The sequence below is a fragment of the Anas platyrhynchos genome, chromosome Z (genome assembly GCF_047663525.1).
Source record: "Anas platyrhynchos isolate ZD024472 breed Pekin duck chromosome Z, IASCAAS_PekinDuck_T2T, whole genome shotgun sequence".
Taxonomy (NCBI): domain Eukaryota; kingdom Metazoa; phylum Chordata; class Aves; order Anseriformes; family Anatidae; genus Anas; species Anas platyrhynchos.
In genome coordinates this window covers 60114264-60141397 of record NC_092621.1, presented here as the reverse complement: position 1 = coordinate 60141397, position 27134 = coordinate 60114264, and the positions used below count along the sequence as shown (strand labels likewise).

General features: G+C 37.6%; 1 protein-coding gene across 2 annotated transcripts in view; it reads left to right on the top strand.

Moving 5' to 3' along the window:
* The window catches only part of EFNA5 (ephrin A5), a 212053-nt gene extending 185795 nt beyond the window's left edge, over positions 1–26258 (top strand). The window contains exons 4-6 of one of the 2 annotated variants that reach the window (XM_027446188.3): positions 16432–16497; positions 16907–16987; positions 21942–26258. In XM_027446188.3, coding sequence (XP_027301989.1) covers positions 16432–16497; positions 16907–16987; positions 21942–22063 — 269 coding nt within the window. In that variant the 3' untranslated portion in view covers positions 22064–26258. The remainder of the gene's footprint in view (positions 1–16431; positions 16498–16906; positions 16988–21941) is intronic. The other variant, XM_027446189.3, reaches the window with a different exon arrangement.
* Positions 26259–27134: the final 876 nt, after the last annotated feature.

Sequence of the window (27134 nt, the reverse complement as noted above, 5' to 3'; positions counted from 1 at the left end):
GCTGCTCAGGATAGACATGCAACTATTGTCCCTTTAGCTTTCGTTCCCTGCTGTGCATAGTTCCCTTCCTCTTCTTCCTGGTAAATGGATGTGCATTAGAGGAGACACATTCCCACTGAAATCTTTGCTATTGAAGGAGCAGAAGGAGCCATTCTCTACAAATGTGCTCCAACACATTTCCATAAGGAAATATGTGAGCTTTTTAGAAAAGAAACATTTTGGTTTGCAACCAAAATTCTCTGAATGCAAAATATAATGTATTCATTTTTACTGGACTTTCCCAAATTATATAATATTCCATATTATTGCTGCCTCCTTAACAGAGGGAGGATAGTTCCCTTTCAGTTAGTCTTGCAGTTATCTGGCACCTAATTCTGTGGAATGGATGACATTTGCGGTAAGGGGTGATCTGAGGGTCCTGTGCACTCACAGACCCTTGAACTGCTCTCTGCCCAGCCACATCAGCTGCTGCATTTCATCAGAAAAAAATACTCATTACTGAATACTCATAATTACTCAATACTCAATACTCATAATCCAAATTACTGAATGTCTTCTATGTTTTGCACAGGTCTAATGGATGTACATCAAGAGTTAGTTTGGGAAAAGGCCTTATAAATGGCTATCTGGGGATAATATTTTTAATATCATAGTCTATCTGAGAAGAGATATTTCTGCCCAGACCTTTCGTATTTTAGTAAGGTAGAGAATATCTTGAGTGAAAAATAAAAATAAGGTTCTGGGGAATTTGATCTCAGACTTACATGGCAGGCAGAAAAGGAAGAGAAAACTTTGGAAATTGTATCAGCTCTGAGGATGAGGACCAATGTGCTTTAGAAATGTGAATTAAAATTATGTTTTTGGTACCTGTGCGAGTATGGCTGGATTTTCACAAGGAGGCACGCCATTCTATGAAGTGCTTGTGAACAGCATATGGTATTCCAAGTGCAAAATCTATGTGCTAATCTATACTACACCCTTATAAACACGAGTTGAAATTACAAACACATGCGTTCAGTGAAGTCAGCACTGAAAACCATGCATAAATAAAACAGCTAACAGAAAGTCCTATGAAATTGCCCTAACTCTTCAGTAACTGTACATCAGGCTGAAGAAGGAAGACCCTGAAATGGTAGCTTTCTGTGAGGAATGAAAAAAGATTGTAAAAGTAACTTATTTTCTTGCGCCATTTCATACCAAAATGGTTTTGTTTTTAATTTACAGGCACAAATAACCCACTGATAGTTTTGTTTCAGATTTGAAATGTAAATTGAGACTATGTACATTGAATGCTAAAAATGATTTATCTGAGTCACTTTAACTGGACTTCTGAGAAACAAAACAAAAAACTTGTTTCCAGTGTAGCTGCATTTGAATGGCGTCATTATTTATGCTTTATGGGACTGATCTGAAATATACCTGACCATACACATTTTCAAAAATGAAAAACAAAACACCTAAAAACAGGGTAAATACAACATGCACAAGTTACTGTATGAAAATTGCACATATGCTTCTTCAGTCCTGTTCTGGCTTGATCCCAGTCCAAAAGGAGGTAAAATAAACAGGTTGAGTATTACAGGCCATATGTCAGAAGTGCTTAGCATTCCCAATTAGAGTCATAATTTTAGAAGTATTTAGCTGTCACTTAGGTATCCAAATAGTTGGCTAGATTTCTAAAATGCTTTGCACACGAAGCACTGAGTTCTTCTGAATATGTGATCTCTGTTGCACATTGTAAACATCTTGAAATACTGTCAGTAAGTTCTTCTGCATGTAATGTTTGTGTTTTACCTTTTTTTTAAAAAAAAAAATGCAAACACACAATTCTTGTGAACTCAGGAACTTTCTGCTCACCCATAATCACAAGCAAAGATTGTCTGGTATTGTTAGCTGTTCCTTCCTTTTAACACAAAGTGCAACTGTTAGCTTAGAAACTCATAAAAGAGTGATTGTAGTGTTGATGTCGATGGAAACTGACTTGAAAGTACCAGGTTTCTTTTACATTTAACTGGTGTTTTAAACAGCTATGTCTCAAGAGCAAGAGTGTGTCTCTATAGACGTGTAATGCTTTAATCGGATGGAAGCAGCCTAGATGGGGAGACGAATAACAGGGGCAACTGGAGCACTGGGTTGGCTTACCCTCTGGTCAGGTGCCACCAGTCATGCCATGCCCTCAGAGGTGGTGGGAGCAGGGCCTGTGGGCTGCCCTCCCTTGGTACCAAGGTGCTCAACGGTGGGCTTTCCTGTCAGGCTTTTGTCATATGTTGTGCAGCAGACCCCTCACATTAAGCTGACCTACAGGGTTTTGTTTTGTTTTATTTTACATTTTTTGTGAACTCATGGTTTGGTACTTTATCAGCAGTCATGTTTGAGGTGTGAAAATTTTAAAGAAAAATCATTAAAAAAACATCTTCATTGTGAGCTGCTAATGAATGTGACCTGTGGGTACAGCCCTATGAACCTCCTTTTCTCCCAGGCGAATGCACAGAATTCCTGTAATTTGAGCTGGTGGAGACTTGTCTTTACAAACACCATCACCTTTCATTGGCAGTGGCTCCCACATGTCACTGTTCAGTCTTGGGCTGAAAGGCAGACCTAATGAAGGAGCTTTCCAGCCCTTGGTGCAGCTGTGGCACTTGTTCTCCCTGCTGTGCTGCACAGCGCACCGGCCATTTGTTGGGAAGTTCATATTTCACGCTGCAGGGAATTGAAATGATTGAACAGACAGGAGAAGAGTTTTATTTGCAGTAGCCTGTGTATCCCTAGACTCTGATTTGGCATAAAACATCTGCTTCATGATCTGTTTCAAGGCCAGTTCCCTTCCGCCAACAAAGGTTACGACTTCAGGCAAGCTGTGCCTTTGCTGGCAGGGGGAGATTTGCCTGAAGACTTGATTTAGTCAGAATCAAAGCATCCTGCCACAGAAATCCTTTTTTCAATTACTTCTAAAAAGGCAGCCAGACGGTAAATGTATTAACATATTAAATAGTAAGTAAAGGAGTCTGATGACTTCTGCTGTATGGGTTTTTGTGAGAAGTTGATACAAACAATGTCTGTGTATATGTGTGCATGCGTGGCTAGGAATAAACATTCACTATTATTCTGATAGTAAGAGATGTGACAGATACTCTACATGTTCCTGCTTCTCTCTGCTGCAAATGAGCAGAGTCAATAAGTACATCTATTGGTTTCAACTACAGTTTATGCATATTTTTAATTTGCAAAGTTAATTGGTGTAATATTGATGCAGCTTGTGTTAAAGTCCTAGGAAATAGGCCCTGCAAGATGCAATATTTGTGAATAAATGAATGCATTACATCTTCTTTGTATTCCTGGGGAGGACCTAATTTCTTTCTTTCTTTTTTGTTTGTCTCCTGCCAAAAGTCAATTTTTGAAAGACTGATACAGACTTTTTATAGAAGTGTCATCTTGATCCATGCAGCCATAATTTGAAAACAAATCTATGTTCCTTCTTGCAATAACATAGTCAGCTTCAACCTTCATTAGAGTGAGCAGCATATTATCATCTACGTGCTTCACTGCCATTGATGCACAGTCTTTGCAACATATGGCTATTTTTCCTCCTCCTCCAAAAAAATCCTTTCTCCAGCTTAAAAAAAAAAAAAAAAAAGTAATTGAATATTTGCATATCTCCAAGGAGCCATGCGGGTTAAACTCTGCATTCATCTTCTGTAGTTCTTAGGCCTCTTTTTGTTTAAGAGTAAGAACTATTGCTTTTATGAAGTGCCTTTTTCTATAAAGTCAAAACCTCACAGCAGTGCACAGAAAGCCAGTGGTATAAAGGAGCTAAGTAGAGTCTTTAATAGAGAGAGCTAGGTTGTAAGTGTTTTTGTTCCTACAGAGCAGATAGATTTGGTTCCATCTGTTCCATATTCATAACAAAGGAGCTCACTTGCAGGAGGACTGACTTCCCGGGAGTAGCATGGTAATGATCTTTTCACCACAGATTGAAAGGATCTGAAAATGGTCACTTCAGCTCAGCAGAAAGCAGCCAGCACCGATAGTGCTTCAGACCTGATATTTGTCTGCAGCTCTGTTTCAAGATGCATGTTTTTCTGAATAAAGCGAAACAAAAATGTAAACCTTGATCTCCCTCCCCTGCTCCCCATGTTTGTCGTCCTCCTGAGAAGTTGGGGATGTTGTCTCAAACAATAATGGAGTGACATGTTACAAATAGAGTCAATTTATCTTTATTTATTTATTTACTTATTTTTATCTTGTTATTAAAAGGCCGAAGTGAAAAATTATTTAAAGCCATTCTGAGTTCTGTTTCCTGTTTTTTTTTTTTTTTTTTTTTTTTTTTTTTTTTTTTTTTGTGATCCCATCTTTCCTAGCAAGACAGGTCTGTGAATGGGAAACCTGAAGCCCACAAAATGTGTGCTGAAGTTCCTTGCTGGGTTTCATAATTAGGATGCTCCAGTGCCAGCTTTCAAAAAAAATATCCAGCTTGATCCAAAAAAAAAAAATCTTGTCTCTGCAGGATATTCATACAGGGAGAACAGAAAAATGCAGAAGTGTACCACAAACACTCTTACTTGGCTGAAGAACAGATTAACCAGTGACCCCTAGAAGTTGAACAGGAAGTTGTATATTAACTAGGAACATGGAACAGGAAGGATCCTTCTGTGTCAGTGGCTCTTGCTGCACAGCCTCAGCCAGAGAGCATGGAACGAACGGATGCAGGTTTTGTGTTGTCCTGGCTGGAAATCCTGCAGGGGTGTGCAGGACCCGGTGATGTGCCCCCTGCTCTGGGAGGATGGTGCCTGAGGCAGCTCAGAGACTGGGGAAAGATGGATAGACACACACTGCAGATTTGGTGGTTCCCCACACCCCTGAGTGAGGTATTTGGACTCAGACTTTTTTTTGTTGTCCTTTTCCTAAGTTTGGCTGGGAGTTCGTCTGAACTCTGCATGTTTTGCTACTCTAACTCAAGGAGAAAATATATGCATTTTCAGTGGCTCTTTTCCAATGGGACTGTATGCAGGCTTCTGCAGAGAAACTCAGTACGCTTTTGAACATGAGGAAAGGATGCATCTGACGCACAGTGGCACGCAGCTCTGCACAGGTACCAGAACTAGATCCAGTGCATATGTTTCTGGTATGGATTAGCCATGGGCTGGGATACAAATGTAAGCAGATCCTCCTGGTTACCGAAAGCGGGACGGAGGATGTGTACTTCACTGACAGGATTGCTCTGGTGTGACCAGGTTTGAGGTATTTCCCAGCAGAGATGTGGAAACACAACATTAGGTTAGAGGCATTGAAATGGAGCAGTGATGGATACTGTGTGGCTGAAAGAAGTTAATTAGGTGGAGGTTTTGTCCATCTTTTGAAGTGAAGTATGTGTCAGCAAGGAGGTGTAAAGTAAGTGGTCTTGTGTTATCCCATACTTTTCTGTATGTATGATCTTAGATACACATGGGAGGCACAATTAGAAGCTGCTCACAACTTGATATGCAAGTTCATGGCTGGTTAACAGGCACAGAACATAGGAACAAGCTTGCGGTGGGGAGATGCTTGCTGTGATCAGAAAGTATTTGGTGAAAAATAGAGATGAAAGCATTCCTGGGAAAATTATTGGTGTCAAATGGGGACTTTTCCAAAAGAGCGACAGAGAAACACAACTGTTCTGAGAGAGCACTTGTTACAGCATTTGGGAAAGTAAAATCTCAAGGAGGTACCTGTATGGCTCAACAGTCTGATGAAGTACTCACTGCATTCAGAAACCGGTTTCCAAACCATCTGGGCTTTTGAGTCCCAGTTATGAAAGAATGTACACATATATATCTAATTTTGAGTTCAGCTGGGAATGATCACTGGGAATAGGGCTAAACATGCTGTGGTATACGTTAATTAAAAAAAAAAAAAAAAAGCACAGAAGGAAATAATTTGTGTCAGAGAAATAAAAGGTTAACTGTCCCATGGGTGTTTCAAACTTTCCCACAGTCATAGTTATGACAGTCTGCAGTTCTTTTGTGGCATAGGTGAGACATGTCAACTTCCTGATGAGGAAGCAGCTCTCCCTGGTGAGGCTGCAGCAATGCTTATGTAGGTTGGCCTTTTTCAAATATGGATTTAAAAGTATGAGTGTGACCTGTGGCAATAAACACAAACTGGGCAAGTGAAAGAAACAAGCAGAAAGCTAGAAGCTCAAATATAACTGCCATAGCCTGATACACTGGCCAAATTTCAGTTAATGATAAAACTTCAGTTTAATGTGTTCCAAAATTTTTCATGGTAAAGGTGACGTGTTGAAGGGCTAAAGAAATCTTTCTAAAGACTGGGAGAAAAATTTCTGGCACATATGGCAGAGTGATTGAAGGTCCAATAGTCCCTCTGCAGGACTTGAGCAAACTTGGAATTCACCTGATAAAGATATACTGTTATTAAAACAGTGCTGGCTTCTGTTATTTTATATGTACTCTACTAAGTCAAAACCTGGGACCCTGTCACAGTAGGCGTGATGAATCAGAAGATCTCTGCCCTAAGAATTTGCCAGAAACAGGCTTGAGTTGCAGTGGATTATTATGTATTTTACAAATTTCACCTTTTCTGCTTCATGCCTGTTTTTCATCCAGCTCAAATTTGGATTTGTCTGTGTAAAACCTAACTGTGTGCATAAAGACATTTTTTTGTAAAAGCTGAGCTAAGCTGATGTTAAACTTTTACCAGTGGGAAAGGACCTTCAGAAATATGTTGAACAATGGTATTCTCACTAAGTAGTGTATTTGCATACTTTCGGACATGCATGTACGTTCAAACATGTTCAAACCTGCATTATTCTCACTGTTTGCCTTCATTTTAAATAACAATAAAGTACGGCCCACAGTCTATGTTTTTTTTCCACATTTCTCTTGGGCCTAAAGCAGCTTGTTGCAGATGTCTTCCTGCCTTTACATCTCCCTCTGCCTCTCCCTTCACAAAAAGGACATAAACATAGATTTTTTTTGCTTTGGTTAGGTGAGTCAGCAGAAGTTACTTCTCATGTCTGTGTACTTGTCATACTCCTAGCACAATACAACATCCATAATTATTTCTTTATTTTTATGAACTGACAGAATTTACAAGCACAGCATGGGAAGCTAGAAGGTTTCTATTTTTTTTAAGATAGTGGGAAGCCCATGAAAATGGAGTAGAATGGAATGCTCCTCTCAGCTTTAATTACAGTGTCAGCAGTGGTAAAGCTAGACAGGGGTAATATGAAGACCATTAAAGTATATGAGGTTTAGAAACATGATACACTACCCACAAATTCCATGTGAGTGAACATGTTGCTTTAAAGATCAAAAAGAGAAGGTCATTACTAACAAGACTATAATGTCTCTTCAAAGGATTTACTCATGTCTAGTTCTTAGAGATGGAAATTAGCAAAATGGATAGCCTGCTTGAAGAAAAACATTTTATTTCTAGTGATACCAAGGGAAAATCAAAGTGCAAAAGTGCTTATGAAAAGTATGAGGAGGATATACTTTTCTCTAAGTGCTCTATTTGATAGTATTAACTTGTTTTATTAGCAATTTACTCTAATATAGTCTTAATGTTGTACAATAACTGTATTTGTTTTTGTTAATGCCATTGAAAACGGTAATGAGATCTTAAGTTTTTATTTCATTCTAGTTAATAATAGTGTTGGTTTGTTGCAATAGAAATGTATGACATCAGTCATTTATATTGTGCTAGTGTGGAAATTTTAGCCCTTATTTTATGGTATGTAATAGAGTTTGCATTTATAAAAGGGAAACTTTCTTATATGAGAGAAAGACCTGAAAATATTTAATGTGGGACTAACCATATGATCTATTCTTCATCTATAGCTCCTTATATTTCACAGAAGCTATGTGCAACTAAAGTCCATTCAAAATAGGATACGCCTTTCATTTATCTCCAGCTGAGCTTTGTTTGTTTTTTAATGAGAAGAAACACCTCAGTGGCAACACAGGTTCTCTGGGAAGCTCAGGCTGCAGTTAGATGACAGCTTTGCCCCACTTCATAAACAAATGTAACTGCTCTTACTTTCATGACATAAATAAATAAATAAATAAATAAAAGTCTTCACAAAGCACAACTGAGCTAGGGTCTTGTGTTTTTTCAGGGTTTGGTTCAGAGGAACAGCTCAGATAGGTGCTTTTTTTTTTTTTTTTTTTTTTTTTTTTTCCATCTGAAATGTCTGTTTTTCTTCTGATTTTAAAGGATACAGGCATTGAGGTGATTTTGCATTTTCCTGAACTCATCTGGACTTGGCAACCTGGTAGGACAGATAATATATCGTGACTTTGGACTGAATCCAAAGTGGTGTTCTCTGCCTCATCTGAGCTTCTGCTCACCTCTGCAGGTGCCCAGTACCATGAAGGGCTGAGCTTTGGGGTGTTTTGAAGTTTTGCACTAAAAATATCTGGCACTAGCCAGGCCAGTGACAGGGATGTCTTGTCTAGGGTCCTTCTTGAGGCACATAAAGGGTTAAACAAGTTATGTCCACTAAAAGAGGAAATACCGGTCAAATGGGCCAATTTATACTAGAATGTTAATACTGGCTTAGTTAAACTGGAAATCCATGGTTTATACCTCTCTTAATGCTAGAATAGGATTCCCTTCTATGTCTTTGATATGAAATCTACTTTCATTCTGTGTAGCCTACAACAAGATATATAAACTGAAGTGGATTATGAACTTCAAGAAAAGCTTATATATTCTTCTTGGCCAGCCAGCTACAGTGGGACGGTTGATTCAGCATTAAGTGCAGAAATACTGACTACATATTACTTTCTTCCAACAACTCACTAAAATAGCATTGGTATGACAAGTCATTTATCTGGTTATTTTCAGGGCATCTGAAAGATACAGTCGCTTATGACATAATCCGTAATAATCCACCATTTTTGCACTAGTGAAAAGATAGGACAAATTAATTATACTACATGAGAAAATAAAGGTAATATTTCATGATGTTTGTTGTGCACACAGCTTTTAACAGGTCTTTTTCTCCATTGCTGTGTACTCTGTGATTTATAAATATATCCCTCTGTGTATGCATACATGGATACACAGAAACATTTCATGATTGCTTTTAGCTTTACCTCGTACAGATGTACTTGAGCATGCAGGAATAAAGCAAAATGTGCATTTGTATTATGTACCCTTGTAATACTTTGAAACTTGTAATATTTCAAAACTTAATTTGTAAAGACTAATATCCATAGTACTTTTGCATATATTAAGCCATAGGCAGTATTAGCTGTGACCTTGTATCTGTTTATGTATTTATTTACTTATTTATTTTCCTCAGTAGGTGATTTTTCTTAGTTTTCAAGGGTTGTTGGCAATACTAGATGAGGTTTATTTCCAGGTGAGATTCTCTCTCTGTCTGGTAGCTTGAGATTTCTGAATATTTAACATGCTCTGTAATTTTTGTTTGCAACCTCATCCTAGAGATGACTAAATATAGACAAAGTATTAGTGGTAGACAAGATCGTTGGCAATAGTAAAGGCACAAACAAATTTAGTCACAATTTACTCAGGATATGTGTCTGATCACTAGATCTGAAAAATGAGTAAGTCATGGATGTTCAATATTTAAATTTGCCCACGCTGAAGTCATGTTTATACAGTCAGAACAAAACTCTTGTTAGTACTAGGAATGAAAGAACAGACAGGCAAAGACCCTTTTCTTAAGTCAAACTCAAAGGTTGGTGAAGGCAGGGATTTCATTGGGACCACTATTTATCTGTTTTTAATTTTAGATTTTAACACTCACACGGAGAAAGTCATCTGTAAATCCTTTCGGGTAGCCTCTCTTTTAATTAATAAGTTTAAAGGCCCCTTCACTGTCCTTAGGTATGGGTCTTACTTTATATATGCACACAAAGGAGATTTTTATTGATTCATTAAATTCTAGCTGACTTTTTCAGTTGTACCGTTTATGCAAATTTGTGACTTTTTTTTTTCAATCTACACTGTGAGAAGAATATTAATAACTAATTCTGCATTTACCTGGCTAATTTGCATACATTTGTGTTGTATGGTAAATCACATGAAAACCTACAGGGGAAAGGCTCAGCTCTTCTAACAACTAATAGGCTACTTTTTCTTTTCACTTGCACAAATTGAGAAATATTGCCTGTGGCAAACATAATGGAAAACTGCATTTTTAATGCGCTCACACATACTCAGTTCCTTACAAAAAACAGCAGATGACTGTTCTTCAAAATAAAACTTTCTAAAGCTCCATAGCTGACACAGGATATTGAATGCTAAAACACTTCTAGTTGGTGGAATTATGATTTGCAGGTTATATAAGGTTACCTGGATATTGGATTTGACTAATGGGAGTGGTATTGTGCCTGAAAGGGGCTGGAGGCAAGTCACAGCTGTAAATGTTTTCTCCTGAGGAGACTGTCTGTAGCCTACAGCACAAAACATGTGGAAGGCCTGAGTAAACACGAGTACCTGCTTGACAAAGACAGCGTCCTGTGTATGGGGTTGCTCTGTGGGTTTTCTTTGTGGTGTTTCCCCAGGTGATTACAAAAGTTCCAAGTGCAGTCCTTCTGACAGGGCTCTCAGTGTTGAGTGTTCGGTCCAGTTGCAGGCAACCTGGCATCTCAATTTGGTGTGCTGGGGAGAAATTCAAATTAATACTCTGTTGGCTTCCCAGCTTGGACAAATACGCCTGTTCAGTGCTTGTGGTTTGGAAGCACTTATCAGTGCCAGGAATTTGAATAGCACACAGAGGATGTGGGTAGTAGTCCATCTGCAAGGAACTGGAGAGATCTTGGTGAGATCTCTTGGATCTTCTCTACAAGGAAACCCTGTTTATTAGCCATCTGAAGAGAGAGCAGAAGAAAACATTCACTTAAAGGGCAACTGAGAGAAATCAGAGCTCTCAAAAATACAGAGCGAAATGAACAGGTTTATCTCCACATTTTTTTCACACAGTGGTTTATAATCCTTCAAAGAATATTACAAGTGAACTGGTAATTGAAATGTGAAAAACAAAATAATAAGAGAAATTATATTCCTTTGCCAGTGTACCCCCAGTTCTAAAATGAAGGTGCCATCTGAGTGACTTAGATAAATGAAGCATTATTTGTACACTGAATGGTTCCAGTTTTGCTGTCTAATAGGGCCCATAGCGGATTGTGGCTTGAATATTAAGTATATTTGTAATGCTAAATGAGGATTTGAATTGCATTCATGAATTAATTTTTTATATCAGGACTTACATTTCAGTAAAAAGTGCAATGTTATAATTAGAAAGCTAAGAATGAATGAGGAGACAAGCAGAGAAAAGCATTGATTACATGTGAGTATCAGTAAATAGGATGGATGGTTGAGACACTCTTTATATGCAACATCCAAATAATTTTCTCTTCAGTTAGAAACTGAGGCTCAAATAGGTGCCAGCCAAACTACTGCCTGTCTCAGGAAATAAAATGCTTATTTGTGGCTTTTGTCACATGACTAGCAGGTACTGATAACCACATTATTATTGAAATTTTCATATCTTGTCTTTTTTTACATTTACTTTTTAGTTAACCCACTTTTTAGCTTGATTGAGCCATATCTGGATGACTCTTTTAAGGAGATTTTTGCAATTTATAATTTAACTGAAAATCTGTTGTGAGAAAAAAACACCACTGTTTTCTGTGTATGCCACTTTTTGTTCTCTGATTGTGGCTCTCCAGTAGTTACTGAATAACTCTGCTAATTCTTATCAGGCTGAGAAAGGATGTACCTGTTACTTATATCTAATATATTAATAATATACCATGTATTTTCTAGCAGAAAACTGCTTTGGCATAGGCTGAAGGGAGATGGATATGTATATATAATTTCCATATTTAAATATAGCTAGCAAATACTGAAATATTTATGGTTTGGCTCTAGATGAGGAGAAAATAATTTTCTTCACTCACTTTCCTTACAGGGTATAAAAATGGTAGCCAGAAGTGGTTCAGAGTTAAGAAATTTTCTATTCTAATCTATCTTTAGTGCCATTTTTGGATCCAGCTTGGCTCTAGTCCTATGAGCAGTAGTTCACTGTATGTTTGTTTTTTTTTTTTTTCATCTGATGGATACAGAATTTTCACCTGAAGAATACAGAGATTATGACTTAAATTTCTTTTGAATTATGAATTTTTCCTTTTTTTAAAAAAAAAAAAAAGAGAGAGTGAAACAGTTATTTTTTTTTATGATCATTAAGGTGTTTTAATATATCTGGTAATTTCAGAGAGATTTTAATGCATGTTTGCTCCTAATCTCAAGACTTTGAGTAATTGTAAAGTATAAAATGTGATCTTCAAAAGACAGACCCAGGAGATTCTTGTGAAGTTGCTGGTAGGGGCAGAGTGGGTAGAACAAAATATCACAGGAATTATAATGAAATCATAGGAACTAGCAACACTGCAGATTTCTCATTCTGTGTTTCTTTGTCATTCTTTGTGACACAAACTAAACCAGTCAGACATTTTCTATTCTAATATCATTCATGGAAAAAAAGAGGATATAACCTCTTCTGTTCCTTATAAGGAATCTTTCTTTTTGTTGTGCAGCTAAGTTTCAATTGCTTTTTTTTTTTTTTTTTTTTCCTTGGGAATTTCAGCATTTGAAATGGAAACTGTTGCATGGGACAGTTTCCATTAGCTTCAGAGTCTTCCTGCTCTCAGAACTGGCCTCTATTTTGTAGCTAATATCACCTTTAAAGGGGGCAAATAGAAAAGCCTTATACCAAAGCCTTAGAGGCTAACGTGGTTTTGTGCAGACAGGAGAATGAAATTTCTCTTTGTACAGGCCAAGAAAGGACATCTTTTCTTATAGTATAGCTAATGCCAGTAGAATATAACAACAGCAGAAATAAGTTTAGCTGGGAAGGGAAATTTAACAGACCCCAGCTGGCAGAGAGCAGTTCTTTTTCTCCTTTCCAGAGTTCAGCAGTGTTGCTCTCTTGCAAGCATGCAGGAGTCTCAGGGAATCTGCAAGAAAAACTACTGCATTGGAAACCCACCTTTCTTGGAAAGTAAAACACCTTGAAACCAGTGTCCTTTCCTAACCTTAGATCCTGAAGTCAAGACACTAGTTGCAGTCAGTTTGGTAGGAAATGCTTAGTTTGAACTGATCCCAGAATTTTTCATTTAAGCATCAGATTTTGTTAAATCCTAGCCACAGGATAAATCCTAGCCACTTCTGCTTCAGAAAAAGAAAAAAAAAAAAAAAAAAAAGTATTTAGGGTATTTAGCATCTATTCTTAGTAATATGCTAATATGTGCAGCTTATCCTGTCCTTTGTTTTGTTTTGGTCATTTGGTGTTCCTTTGTAGTTGTTACTCAAAACATTGGCTGGTAGGTCACCATGGTTGGGAATTCTGTGTTCTTTAGCAAAAGTTTGTCATTAAAGCTACTTTCATGTGGAAGAATAGGACTTCAGACTTCAACTTGAGTTAAAGCTTCAAGGTATTAACTTAAGAAAAAAAAAAAATATTGAACACCCCTGGCTTTCCTTAGTGGACAACAAGTATGATGTGCCTAAAATTTAGCGATAAAAGATCCTGAGCTTGTTGCTGAAAAAGGAAAAATAATTCCTAGCTGTTGGCATCATAATCCAAGAGTCAGGGTTTTCATAATATAGTGCTGAAAATATTGCAGAATAAAGAAGACAGGGAATAGAAGGGAACAGAACAATACTGACAAACTGCAATAATGTATGAGAGAGCAGGATGGATGACATTAGCCAACCTGACTCTGCCCTGTGAGTGATACATCTGGACATACGGGAAATACTACAAATTGTCAATGTTTTTGTTTTAAGATGAAAAGGAGAAGAAGGGAGGAAAATAGATTGCAGCCACCCAGCTTGACAAACAGCTCTTAATTTCTCAGGAAGGCCAAAGAGGTTGCACTGTATCACTTCGTCACCTTGTTCTTAGTCATTGAGACACATGTGAGAGCAGAACAAAATGTCACTTGATTATTTTTTCCTAATTATTATTATTCCCTCTGAAGGAGTAAAACACTGTGGTTAAAAAGGAGTCTTCCTAGTTCTACTGCAAGCATTGAGGGTACATAATTTCCTTGGAGAAGGAAAAAGCACTTTTTCATACTTATCGCTAAAACCGTATTAGTTTCAAGGATGATGAATTAAATGTAACTGCTATGATTGCAAAAGGACTGCAGCTCATGATACAGCACATTATATGCAACCCTATGTAAGGAATGGTGACAGAAGAAGATTTAAGCAGAGGGCAGATTTCAAAATTTTCTCCCAGAGAACATTGCTAATCACTAGCTGTTGTTTGCTCTTAAGAGTGTGCAAATATTATATGCACATATAAACTTTATATGTACAGAACATTCATTTTCTGATTTTCCAGATGGAATATTATTTGATCCTAGCTATTGTAGTTAGTCAGTGCTAGTGCTAAAAGGGTGTGCTAATAAACACCAATGAGCCCAAACATGCTTGTTTTGTGGACATAAACAGCAGCATGTAAATGTCAAAGATAAAATGTGCCTTTGAATAAATGTGTATCATGATGTACTTCTGAAATAATTTCTGAGCAGGAAAAAATCTGTTGGTGATATAACTACTGTATGTTCTCTATTTTGGTTAATATTGGAAATGTCATTTCCACCTTTATGTTAGCAATACGGTAATAATAGAATTCTTATCTTTTGAGAAATCCACAACTGCCTGTTTAGTCTGAGCAAAGCTGTTTGCATATACTCAGAGAGGGCCACAGAAAGGACACAATTTCCTGAATATAACCACAGAGTGCAAATATTGTGCCCTAAATAACACATCAGTTACTGTAAATGTCGGTAGAGGGAGTTTTTCTGACTTTGATTTAGTAAGAGCCTACAGCAAAGCCAGCTGTTAGCACTTCTTAACTGCTTGTCAGTGTGAAGGGGGGAGCATCATTTCTACACACTTTTGTTTTGTGATTAAAAGAGGGAAATGATTTTTCAAGCACTTCCCAACAGGTGCAGAACCACAGCTTTAGTTCTGTTTGACTTTCACTTTGCTTCTTTTTTGTGTTCCTACTAAATCTGCTAGTTCTTCCGTGTAGGAAAAAGCTGATGCCTGCTTTGGAAATGTATCATCAAAGGCTACCAGAATTAATTTCAAGTTAGCTGAGGAGCTCTTCAAGTGTGAGCTTGGCACATAGACAAAGAGTGTGTGTTGATACGTCTGTAACATACATATGTATGTAAATATTTTTAGCTATTTGTCATGAACAGGAACATAATGGAAAAACATGGATGAAACTGTGGTAATCAGGACAAATTAATTTTTGGATTGCCAGTCCAATCATCTTTTGTAAATCCAGACAGTTTTCAATAGTTTTCTGCAAAAGTCAACTTGTTCTGCCCTAGTGCATAGCTTTTTGGATGACAGAGAAGGCTATGCAATGAAATAAAAATGATTTTAGGTGCTTCAGGCAGCATTTCAGGCATTTGAGGGTTTTTACAAGGGCAAAAAAAAATGTGTGTGCAAATGGTCTTCCCACGTGAATATTTGCATGCCCAAGTCAGGTAGCTTGGCATGTTTGCCTGTGATCGTGTATTTTGAGACAAGCATAGTTCCCAAAAGGAAGTTTTCAAAGCAGCAGTTGTTTTTCAGAAATAAGTACATGCTGATGCTAGACTTATATGTATGATCTTTTGTACAGTGCCAGACATCGTTTACTCTTTTTTGTCTCCTCATACTCTTCCAAAGAAATAGTTTGAATGGCAAATGATGGAGGAGGGCAGAAAGAAGGAATAAGCTGGTTGTTTGTTATGTAACATAGGGAATCATATTTTGACTAAAGCTAAATAAGAATTTTCTCAACAAAGCGGAGAATACAGAGGCTGATTTTGCAGTAGAATGTAGTGCATGTATTTAACAGGGTGTATTTTTACTTTCATGGAGGTAAGTATGTATTTATATTTTTAGCATTGTCACCTTCAGTGTCATTTTGTCTTTTTTTTTTTTTTTTTTTCATTCCTTTATGGGTCACTGAAGCCTATGGCCTACCATTTCAAGACAAGCTTTCCTATAAATAATCTTAATTATTATAAAGTGTAATTTTTCAAGGTAGACACATGCACTACAGCAGAAACCTTATTAAGCTCTCCCTTGAAAAAAACATGTGGAAAGGTGAGAGGAGATAATGAAACATTATGAATATCATGTGCTTCACTTCTCCTATGAAAAAAAAAAATCAAAAAAGAGATTATAGTAAAATCTGCAGTTGCTTCCCTGCTTTTGCATTATCAACCCACTTTGCACACTTGAAGTCCTTAGATGCAGAGGCTGAAATGTGTCCAACCTTTCAGATGAAGGGAAGATAAAGGGTGTTTGATTTTAGGACAAAGGATCATATGCATTTTCTCTCTCTTACTCTTTCACTTCTCTCTTATTCTTCTCCATTTACAGCTTCTGCGATTCCAGATAATGGAAGGAGATCCTGTCTAAAGCTTAAAGTCTTTGTGCGACCAGCAAGTAAGTTCTTTAGATTAAGCTTTTGAGGGTGGCTTTGTAGCGCATGCTTTACTGTGTGGTCTAGTTAACAGCAGTAATTTTTTTTTTCAATTTTTTTTTTTACTGTTAAATCTTGTGTATCTGTTCTGTACAGCAACATTTGTGTTATGGTTTTCATCATATTTTCTTATCATTTTTCATAAGGCTTTATTTTAATTACATGGCAATTGCTAACTTGTTGTTTCTTAAACTGTTGTACCAATGGAAGACTACACTGGCATATGGATATGTGCCACAGACTTTAAAATATAAATATGCTTAATTATATACAGTCAATAGAGAGAAAAAAAGAGAGAAAAAAAAACAGAAAGTGGGGAGTTTAAGGGTGTCTCACTAACATATTTGGCTGTTATCTCTATTTTTGTTATAGACAGCTGTATGAAAACTATAGGTGTTCATGATCGTGTTTTCGATGTTAACGACAAAGTAGAAAATTCATTAGAACCAGCAGGTTAGTATGCTTAGAGAATCTCTTTTAAAAAATGCGTGTATCCCTCTGGTGCTTGAGTACTTTTTTCCTCTTCTCTCTGCATGCTTTGCATGGTATAACTGCTCTGCTTTTGCTCGTTTCTAGCAGTGCTAATATCACTTGTGATATATTTCCTGTCTCCTTACTTAATGCAGGGGAGGAAAAATGTTGCTTTTTCATTTATGCAGTTTAATAAAATATGGTGTGTGCCAGCATAAAATTTGATTGGTGTCATGAACTTGCTGGTCCATCCAAGCCAAACATTCAGCATGTTTACAGACCATTCTAGTTTTTGACTGGGACCGAAGTCTTAGAAAGTAAGTCAATGGGCACACTTCATGTGTTTTGTGATGTCAAAAGACTTTGAAAGAAATAGAACCACTGCTTGTTTAATGCTAGCGCATGACACAGGCGTGCAGCTGATAGAGTTAGTGTTTAAGTAAGAAATTAGTCCTTTAGAATAACATACATATATGCATATTTTGTTAGACAAAGTATTGTTTTTACATGTGCAAAGAAACACACACACCGATAAATGTGAATTTCTATCCTGTTCTAGAAAACTTAAGATATATATATATATTTTTAATCTGTGGTTGACTTTTTTTGTTTGGTTTAACTTTTTTTTTTTTTTTTTAATTTATTTTAATAGTTTGGTTTGTCATTTTTTCATTTGTTCCCCAAAATGCTGCCTTTAAAAATAAGAATAATACTTTCTTTTATACAAGAAAGAAATCCTTATCTACACAGGGAAAAGTTGTATTATCCTCCACCATCAAGCTGTGTGGGTCTGTGTGGGAAGTGCATGTGTATGTTTGTATGACTCAGGTCTATGACAGATAGGAGCATGTTTAACTCTAGGGGTGTGAGTAATCCCATCCACCTCAATGGGATGTCTCATGACATTAAAATTAGGTGGGTATGTAGGGCAAGTATGAGCAATAGTATTTATCTGTTTGTTTTATTTGTAACACGCTGTTCACACATTGCTATGTTCAAACCTCAATAATTAAAAAGCACAGTTAAATAAACAAATGATACCATAAACATTACAAGTGTTTAAAATTTAGTATTTACCCTGAAGAACAGATTACCAAGATCTTTTTTTTTTTTCTTTTGTCTTATGTTATGTTATTTGAAAGAGACTGTTCCCTTGGTTTTGTTTATTGTTGCCTTTTATTTATTTATTTACTTATTTATTTATTGTTTTGTTATTTTCTGATTCTTTAACTAAAAGCCATTATTTAGGCAGAAGTATTAATAAGATTTCCACAGTTTGAATGATCTACCGATAAATACACAGTATAATTTTATATTTTTCTTTGAGAGGGTTTTCAGAACTCACCTAAAAATTTTGATTTTGAGAATCAGGGATGTTCTCTAAGCAAATATATATGCAAGATGAGTGCATTTACAGCAGAGATGCATTTGCACTTTCATTAATATTATTCACCTTCTACAGGAGGCATTAGGATGATCATTTCCCATCTCTAGGTAACCTATGAATCTAGAAACTCAGTGCACTCTTTTACACTTTTTGAATTGGTGCATGGGCTAATTGAAGTGTATTCCTCCTGGTACTCATTTGCAAAAAAGATCACGTGAGTAATAAGCATTTGATAGTAGTGACCTCACTGTATATTCTTTTCAGCAGTACTGCTCGCTTCCCATTGAATGGCTATACCTAGCTAGCACCGTCACAAAAGCATGTTGTTAGAAAGCAGCAGGTGAAACAGAGAACCCAAATCATACAAAGAGTATCCTGCAGTCTGAGATGAAATGCTGTTTTTGTTACCAGGGGGAGATAATACCCTTAAAGAGAAGGTTTTCATTCTGAACCTTTCAGGTATCAAAATGTTGACACTCCCAAGATCAGTGTTTATTTGCATTATTATTTGGACCAGTCACCATCAGATAATCAGTCATTCTGAGATCTACTAACTGCTATCATGCTTTCCCGTTATGAGGTTGTTAGGCTTGCTGCTGCCGCAGTGGAGGATCTTGTATGTAATCTGTAATATGTACTCACCTACCTGCCTCTTGCGCTCATATTCTGCTTGTGTGCTCTCCCATGCCTGCCACCATCTTCTCCTGCAGTACACAGGAGAACGAGGAGGCAGGAAGATCACATTCAGCAGATTACTTACTGTGACCGCTCTTCTGAAAAAAAAAAAAAAAAAAAAGTGATTTTTGAAGCTTTATGATTTCACTTGTTTTGCTCAGAAAGTTGGAGGAAACTGATTTGTAGAGATCACTCTTCTTTCAGAATTTATTGAAGTAATCATCCCTATTCTTGTCCACCCCTTCTGTCCCTAAAACAAAAATTGCATCTGTGGAATAATTACACCTGATGCATATAATGTAAAGCTATGTGATCTGGAAAATTCATGGTTGTCAAAATAATTTTTTCTAATTACCGCTAGTATTCCCAGTCCTTAGCAGTGACCTTCCAGATCTTATTAATGAATTTTGTCATATTTGTCACTTGCCTTCATTGTCTAAAACAAACTCAAACCTTCAGCCTAAGCATTAAAGATTTTATAAACCTGCACCTCTAAGGAAAATCGTATTTGTAAAGTGATTTTGAGAACTGCAGATGAAATGTGTGCTGTAATATATGAGCACAGACACCTTGGGACTGCATTGACAGAAAGCTCTGATGATTTCTTGTAAGGAGACCCTTAAATGAATTCCCCTGTGAAGAGTTTTATTTTATTTATTTATTTTTTTTTATGGCATCATAGAAGATTTCCACGTTTTTAATTTAAGAATTAATCTTTTTAGTTTAGGACCTTTTTGGTTGAGATTTGTTAGCAGTACTCAGTGTTCCAGTCGTGAGAGCTGAGAGTCATAGAGAATTAGGATTTATTGCTGCTTCACACTAGTTCTGCCCTATTGTGTTTTAGTCCTGACTCATGGATATAATTAGTAAAAAATGTTAACATTCAGTCTGCAAATTAGGACTTACTTGCAATTCTGTTGATGCAAGAGGAATGATGATAGTTCACATCATTCTCCCCTGTACTTTTAGTTCATCAGTGGTGAGTACATGTCTCCAAATTGGGCAGAGCCAACTCTATGTATATCAAAGGAGATAGAGCTGACAGGTAGGACAGGGATATCTTCTCCCCACACCTTCCTAGGGTATGATTTAATGGGGAAGTTGCTCCTGTGAAGTACTGTGTTCTCATTGCAGTGCCACTGAAGCACAATAGTGTAAGTAACTTACAAGTGAAATACGGAACAGCTCTTGGTTCTGAAAACCATCAGAACTAGCAGCTTTAAATAGCCCTTTCCAGCCCTTTAATTGTCCCTTTCTTGCAAATGTGAACATGTTCACAACTGATCAGTGCTTGCTTTTCACACTTTTGCTTTGAATAGCACCAAGGACATGCTGATAGACCTGACACAACTGCAGCATCAGTGCTGAACAAAATGTGACGTTGCTAATCCAGTTTACTGTGCATCTCCCAGTGAAACTGGACTGGAGTCAAAGAGCCTGTTAACCCAAATAACGCTAAGTGCTCTACCTGCTTCTGTGCTAGGTGTCAAGGGTGTGAAGGGGATCTTTTGATCTAACTGAAGCTAAGTAATGTGGAAGGCTCCACACCAGTGTTGCCTGGTGATCCTGGTGCTGTACCTTCCACTTCCCATAGTGTCTTTAATTGTGATCACACAGTTCTCATCCTCTGTAATCCTGGAAGCGCAATTTGTTGAAATGGGAGCTCTGAAACAAATATATCACAGGTATTTAAACAACTTTATTAAAATGGGGAAGCTTATTACACTAAGTTGTGAGATACTGTTAATTTTCCTGGAAACTTAGGCATCCTAAAATAGCTTATGAATTCATTCTGAGGCCACTTCACACTTCCTTAAAAGGTTTAGCTCATTTTGTTCATTTAATACTAAGAAAATTCAAACACAGTGCTGACTTTTTATGGCAAGCCTCAGATTGCTCTTAAATTAGTTAAACTAGATAGCTGTGGATATAGGGGATTTTGCAAAGAAAAACACCATACTTATAACAACACTAAAGTTGAATCTGAATTTACCTATATATATATATATATATCTTTTTTTTTTACAAGTTTTAGCTCTAAGGCTGATTTTTAATTTAAAAAAATAAATAAATAAACAGATCTTTATTCAGTGTAATAAAATTATCAGAGTGTTTTTGACTGTATTCTCCTCTGGTGCCTATACATAAGCATGTTTTCACAACCCAGGTAGTTATTTTTTCATTAGTTTTATCAGTACATATGTAAATCTGTATTTTGTGTACCATAAAAAGTAGTCTGCTATGTATGAGATTTTGGGATTGTGCCTGTATTGTATACAATCAGAGACTGTCTTAGCCTTCAAAATTCTGTTTTGAGAAAGGAAGACTAGTCTTATATCCCCTGCACATCCCAAAATGAAGTGTACTTTAGTGGAAATTCGGTGTGTAGAAGTGGAATAAATGCTTGCACTTATGGGCTATTCTTTGTAATTCAGGAGCCAAAATCTGTAACTCAGGAATGGGATTAACTTTGAAATTAATTCTAAGCACATGAAACTCTTCCTCGAGCCCTTTTGAAAATCAGGTGTTTTTATTTAGCTGCCTCACTATTGACATTGCTTTCTAATAAACCATCCAAATCTGGAGCTACAGTATTTTCTTAGAGTAGGAATCTTTCATTCCTTAGTCTGCTGCAGTCAGGCTTAACTTTCTGCTCCTCTGGTCTTCAGTGGGAGTTTTGCCAGTAAGAAATGCAGGACTTGGCCCCAAGTTGGCTACATAATGAGGTATTACATGGTTGTGAAAGTCAATGACAGCACAAGGTTCATTGCCCTATTTCATAAAGGCACTGAAATCTACTTGCAGTTGTCAGCTCAGTGAGAGTTTATTAAGGATGCAAAATCTCATTGGAATGTATGCTTTCTGTTTGAACAGATGATACAGTACATGAGTCAGCCGAGCCATCCCGTGGTGAGAATGCGGCACAGACACCGAGGATACCCAGCCGGCTTTTGGCAACTCTATTGTTCCTCCTGGCAATGCTTTTGATATTATAGCACAGTATGCTCCAGCAACCTGTCGCAGAAAATATCAGGGTCTTGGAACATCAAAGATCCACCTAACTGCTCATCCCAAGAAAGGGACTTTATTGTTTTTGCAGATGTCAAATTGTTATTTTTCCCTTTTCCCTGTTCTTCTCCCTTTTAGCCTGAACTCAGCAAAAATTTGAAGGGGATAACTAGCTTCAGCACCTGTCCCTACCTACCCTGTGACTTTCTTAACCCCTCCATACAAATAAAAGGACTCCAAATGAAAATGCCAAACTATAATAGTGACACTAGTGATTCTTATTTTCCTCTGCATTCTCCTTTAAGAAGTCACCTCTGTTAGTTCACTGTGTCATCCGTGTGTAGACAAGGAAGAGTAGTGGCAGATGCAGTCAGTGAAGGATAAAGAAACTGAGTGAAAGCCTGGGAGAGTTTTCTCTCCAATACAATATTTATGCCTTCTAGTTCAGCACTGTAAGATGATCATGCAAGGCATCGTGTCACGATGTCAGGACTGGAGGGGAAATATTAAGAACAGATATAATATAACACCATTTCCTCCAGGAGTTTCTAAATGAACAGGCTTCTGAAAGGGGAAGATATTGTTTCTTACAAACTGTCCTGAAACATCTTTGACAGTAAAATTCATGCTCACAAGTAGAAACGCTGTCTTTGGTGAGAGAAAGGGGTTAGTATTTAAAAATGTTAGCACACAGCAGGCAAGGTCAGATTTAGGAAACTTCACTGGGGGTGTGAGTGCCTCTGTTATTTCGTTTTAAGGGGATAATGCACACCGGATTATTTTATTTTAAAAGAAATCACCGTGGTGCTACAATTTTTTTCTTGAAATGCAGAGGCACCTTTCAGAATAAAGTGACCTTCCCCAGCGCTGACTTAGTAGCTGATAGCCTTGGATGCTGCTCTGGGTGTTAATACATGCTATGAGAGGACATCAGTGGCCAGAGGAATCATGTTTGGGACACAGGATCTCCAGTGTGCTCGATTTGTCTCTCCTGCAAGTTCCTCAGTCATGGGAATAAACCACAAGTAAAAGAAGCCAGAACAGTTTAGTAGCATTGTTTGGTGGGGGGAAAGAAAAGAAGTGTGGAATATGAATTCAAGTGTTGATTTTTTTATCTTTTCCCCTTCCAGCACAGCTTGAAGAGTAGAGGAAACGTGTTTATCAGCCAGAGATAAACTAGATGGGCTCCCAAAGACTTAACAAAATATTTTTTTAAAAATCCACTAGAATAGAAAATACATTATTTAGATATACTTTATGCTGAGAGTGAGTATATATGCTTGTCCTATTTAAACATGTGAGAAAAGTGGTACGCCTTGATGCAAGTAGGAAATGGGACTGTCTTGTTTGATGGAATTGGGAGTGACCCTGTTTAGGGAATCTGAGCCTTGGCTATGGTAGAGCTTGAAAAAGTCATTTGCCAGGAAGTGCAAGCCTTGGGGTATTTTTCGTCTAGGCTGCCATGAAATTCGAACTGCTAAGCATAATCAGGGAAATATCAAACCAAGACTGAAACAAAGCTTTTCTAAACAAAAACTGTGATAATTGTTAAATGCGAAACAAAACATGGAGCGCATTCAAACAAAACAAGGGTTTTCTATATTCTGAAGAAAAACTCTGGCATAACAAAATTGAGTGATACCAACAGCAGACAGCACTTGGTTGGCTGTTTTTTGTTGTTGTTGTTGTTGTTTTTTTCTTTTCTTTTTTTCTTTTTAAAGAGGAAAAGCTTTCCTAAAGTTGTAAGCAGCTCACTATTCAATAAAGGAGGAAAAGGGGAAATCAATTTAAGATATACAGGGAGGCTTTATGCATGCTAAACCACAATCTGAGCTTGCCTGATACCATACAACAAGGTTCTTGTTGCAGGGCCTGTGCTTACAGCAGGAATGTAGGAAATTTCCTCTAGTGTGAAGTGCACACAAAAAAGATATGTAGTCTAAACAGTGAGGGAAGTCAGCCAGCATCCCATTACAATCTAGCTGGTACTTTCCACTCTTTAGCATGAATGTGCTTGGTACACATGCTAATACTTCATTCAAGTAGGAATTAAAGAGCTGTGGATGAAGTGAGTTTAGTCAAAATGAACCTCAACAAATGGATTATTAACTGATAATATTGCATGATAGGTAACCCTATTAAATGATTCATAACAATTACAAACAGTTGTACCAGCAGTGTAAATTTCATGTGGAAGTGGTGGCTTCATTTTCCATCCTTTGTCTCTAAGTGACGTCAGAGTTTGGGATGTACACTTATCCACAGCAGACACTTTTCAGCGGTGTTGCTTCAGGTACAGTTCAGCCCTTCAGTTTATTACAGAGCCTTGATGGGTAGGTGAGGGACAACACGAGTGGTGCAGCTGCAAGGCAGGTCTCTGTGCTGCCCGGGGTGGCCAGAAGACTACAAGACACTGCCATTTCAGTACTTGATGGCATCAGGCAATCCCAGTCATAGAAGTACTGATGGGTTTTGTGTTGCAAAGCAAATCTCTGATGCTCTGAATGCAGATGTTGACACCAACTACAAGGAGATTTCTGCTCCCCTCCACTCTGCCTGCCCCTTCTCAGGCTTGAGGAACTGATTCTCCCTCAGCCTCGGTGGCTTGCTTACCCCCATGGCTTGCACTCCTGGCTGCCAAGGCCACTGCAATGCAAAGCAGGGAAAATAGGGATCGGTGGGTTTAGTGGATACCGTGTATCCTTTAATAGACAAGGTAACATTTCGTGTTAGTTTAGAATATTGTTTTGTACTGTACTTACTTGGATGGCAAAGGAAAGACAAGTAAATCTTAAAGCTATGTTCTTTAAATTCTGTATTATTAGCAACCTCTGTTGTATATAGTGTTTGATAATAAAGTATTAATTTGATTCTTATGTCTTTTGTAAGTGAGAACAATAGAATTTCAGGATATTAAAATCACGCGTTGATTACAAGACAGAGCTTTGAAGCATCAAGTGTGATCATGGCTGAGAACTGAGAGACAAGTGGCCATGACACTGCAGCATACAGGACTCATCTTTGGAAATTGTTCATCTATTGCAAGACTTCACATTGTCGAGACCTGGAACAACATGACTTTTGATGATCAATGTTTTGTCTTCAGTGTTTAAAGGTCTGATATTGGAGCCCTGTGGTTTCTGTGTTAGTTTTTGTTCTTTTGTATCATGTTTGTTTCTAAAAACACTTTGGGGATATAACAACTCTTTTTCTCTCTTTTTTTTTTTTTTTTCTAAGCCTTTTTTTTTTCCTCTTGTTTTCCCTCTGATTTTGTTTCCATTAATAGTCTTTTATTTTTTTATTTTTTTTTATTTTTTTTCCAGAAAGGATCTTGCCAGTGTCATGTGCGCTATACGTATGTACTTGGTTCCAAAACAACTAGAAACAAATTTGGGAGGTATAGAGAGTAGACGAGTAGATTGTTTCCTTTCCTATATAATTGTGGAAGGAAAATGGTTGTATTTGTACCTGTTGATTCCCACCCCTAGTTGTCAAAACTGAACTTAATCCATTGCCTAGTGAGAGCAATGGTTCAGTCACTTTCAGAGACTTAGAAAAATGTGTTAACTCTTCCCCTCCATTCATTACACTTGGATTTTGTAATCGCCAGTTTTACTGTACAACCCTCCACACTTCTCTCCCCTTTTCCTGCCCTTCCTCCTCTCCCACCCCTGTCCTTTTTTTAATTTGGAGCTGTGAAAGGGCAGATCTGTTTCTGGCCTGGCATCACTGAGTTTTTCCCATGCATTCGCCCTCGAGCTTCTCGGATGTGAGACAAATCTCCCTACAATAGGCTTGCTGCCATTGTCTGTACAGTTTAATAGATGCTGGCATGTTGGAGGTTACCCATGAGTCTGCGAAATCCGCTTTCCATGCTTACTCTTGACACCCCCATTGAAGCCACTCATTGTGTATGCATCTGGGTATGAAAGTCCAGCTCAGTGTGGTCCTGTGCTTGTACTGCCCTGCTTTGCAGTTTCTTTGCACTTATTCATTGAGTGCTGTTTTTGAAATGCTTACATTATATGAACTTAAAAGAAAATGTAAAAAAAAACAAAAAAAAAACACAACAACAAAAAACAAATGAACAAAAAAAAACCCTGCCCCATAAGATCTGTATTTGTATATACACGTGTCCGTACAATTATACTTAAATAAAATTAAAGATTTTCATCATTTTAATTGGTTCTCTTAGGCTATATTTTTGTTCATTTAATTACGTCTTTATTTTAGGGGCTATTTGTACCTACCTTCCATATTTGTGGTCAATGTAAAGCCATGTGGAGTATGAGTGGGAAAGTGTGAAGAATGCAGTGGGCACAATGACTGACTACCTAGAGCTGTAATGACCTACATCCTGGCTGATCTAAACTCTGGCTGCTCTGCTCTTCACTTTTTTCTTTTTGTTTAAAATTATTATTATTTATTATTATTATTATTATTATTTATGTGTTCATAGTTCTTCCAAATACTTAGGAGAAGAAGGAACTATGCCAAAAAAGTGCTGGAGCATTACATGGTTTCCATCATCTCTTTTGACCTGCTCTGGGCCTCCAGAGCAGTATTCCTTACTCCTCTGGGTAGCACATATTTGTGTGGCATTGCTCTTGCTCTCTGAGGAATAGAGACAGCCCCACAGGTATGCAAGCAGGGCAGCTGCACACCCATCTACCCTGGGTGCTCCTCTGACTGACAAAGAGATGGGGTTGGAAGTGGTTTGAAATCTCAGCCGTCATTTTAGTCACAAAAGTGTGGAAAAGGGCTGAGGGTGGTGGGAGTTTCATGGATGGGAGAATATGAGCAATGGTACCTCCTGCAAGGAAGAAGAGGAATGGAAGCAAGCAACTGTGCCAGCTCTTTCTTCTGCATCTGTGCCCCCTGTGGCTGATGCAGTGCCTCAAAAAATGCAGAGGACTGGATCAGGCATGACTTGTATGTAAGGTGTATTTGGCAGTGCTTGTTGTCTAATCACATAATAGGTACAGTGGTGTAGCAGGAGAATTTAGGTCATGGAAGGCGGGGACACATACCGAAACCTATAATACATGTACCCTGCAT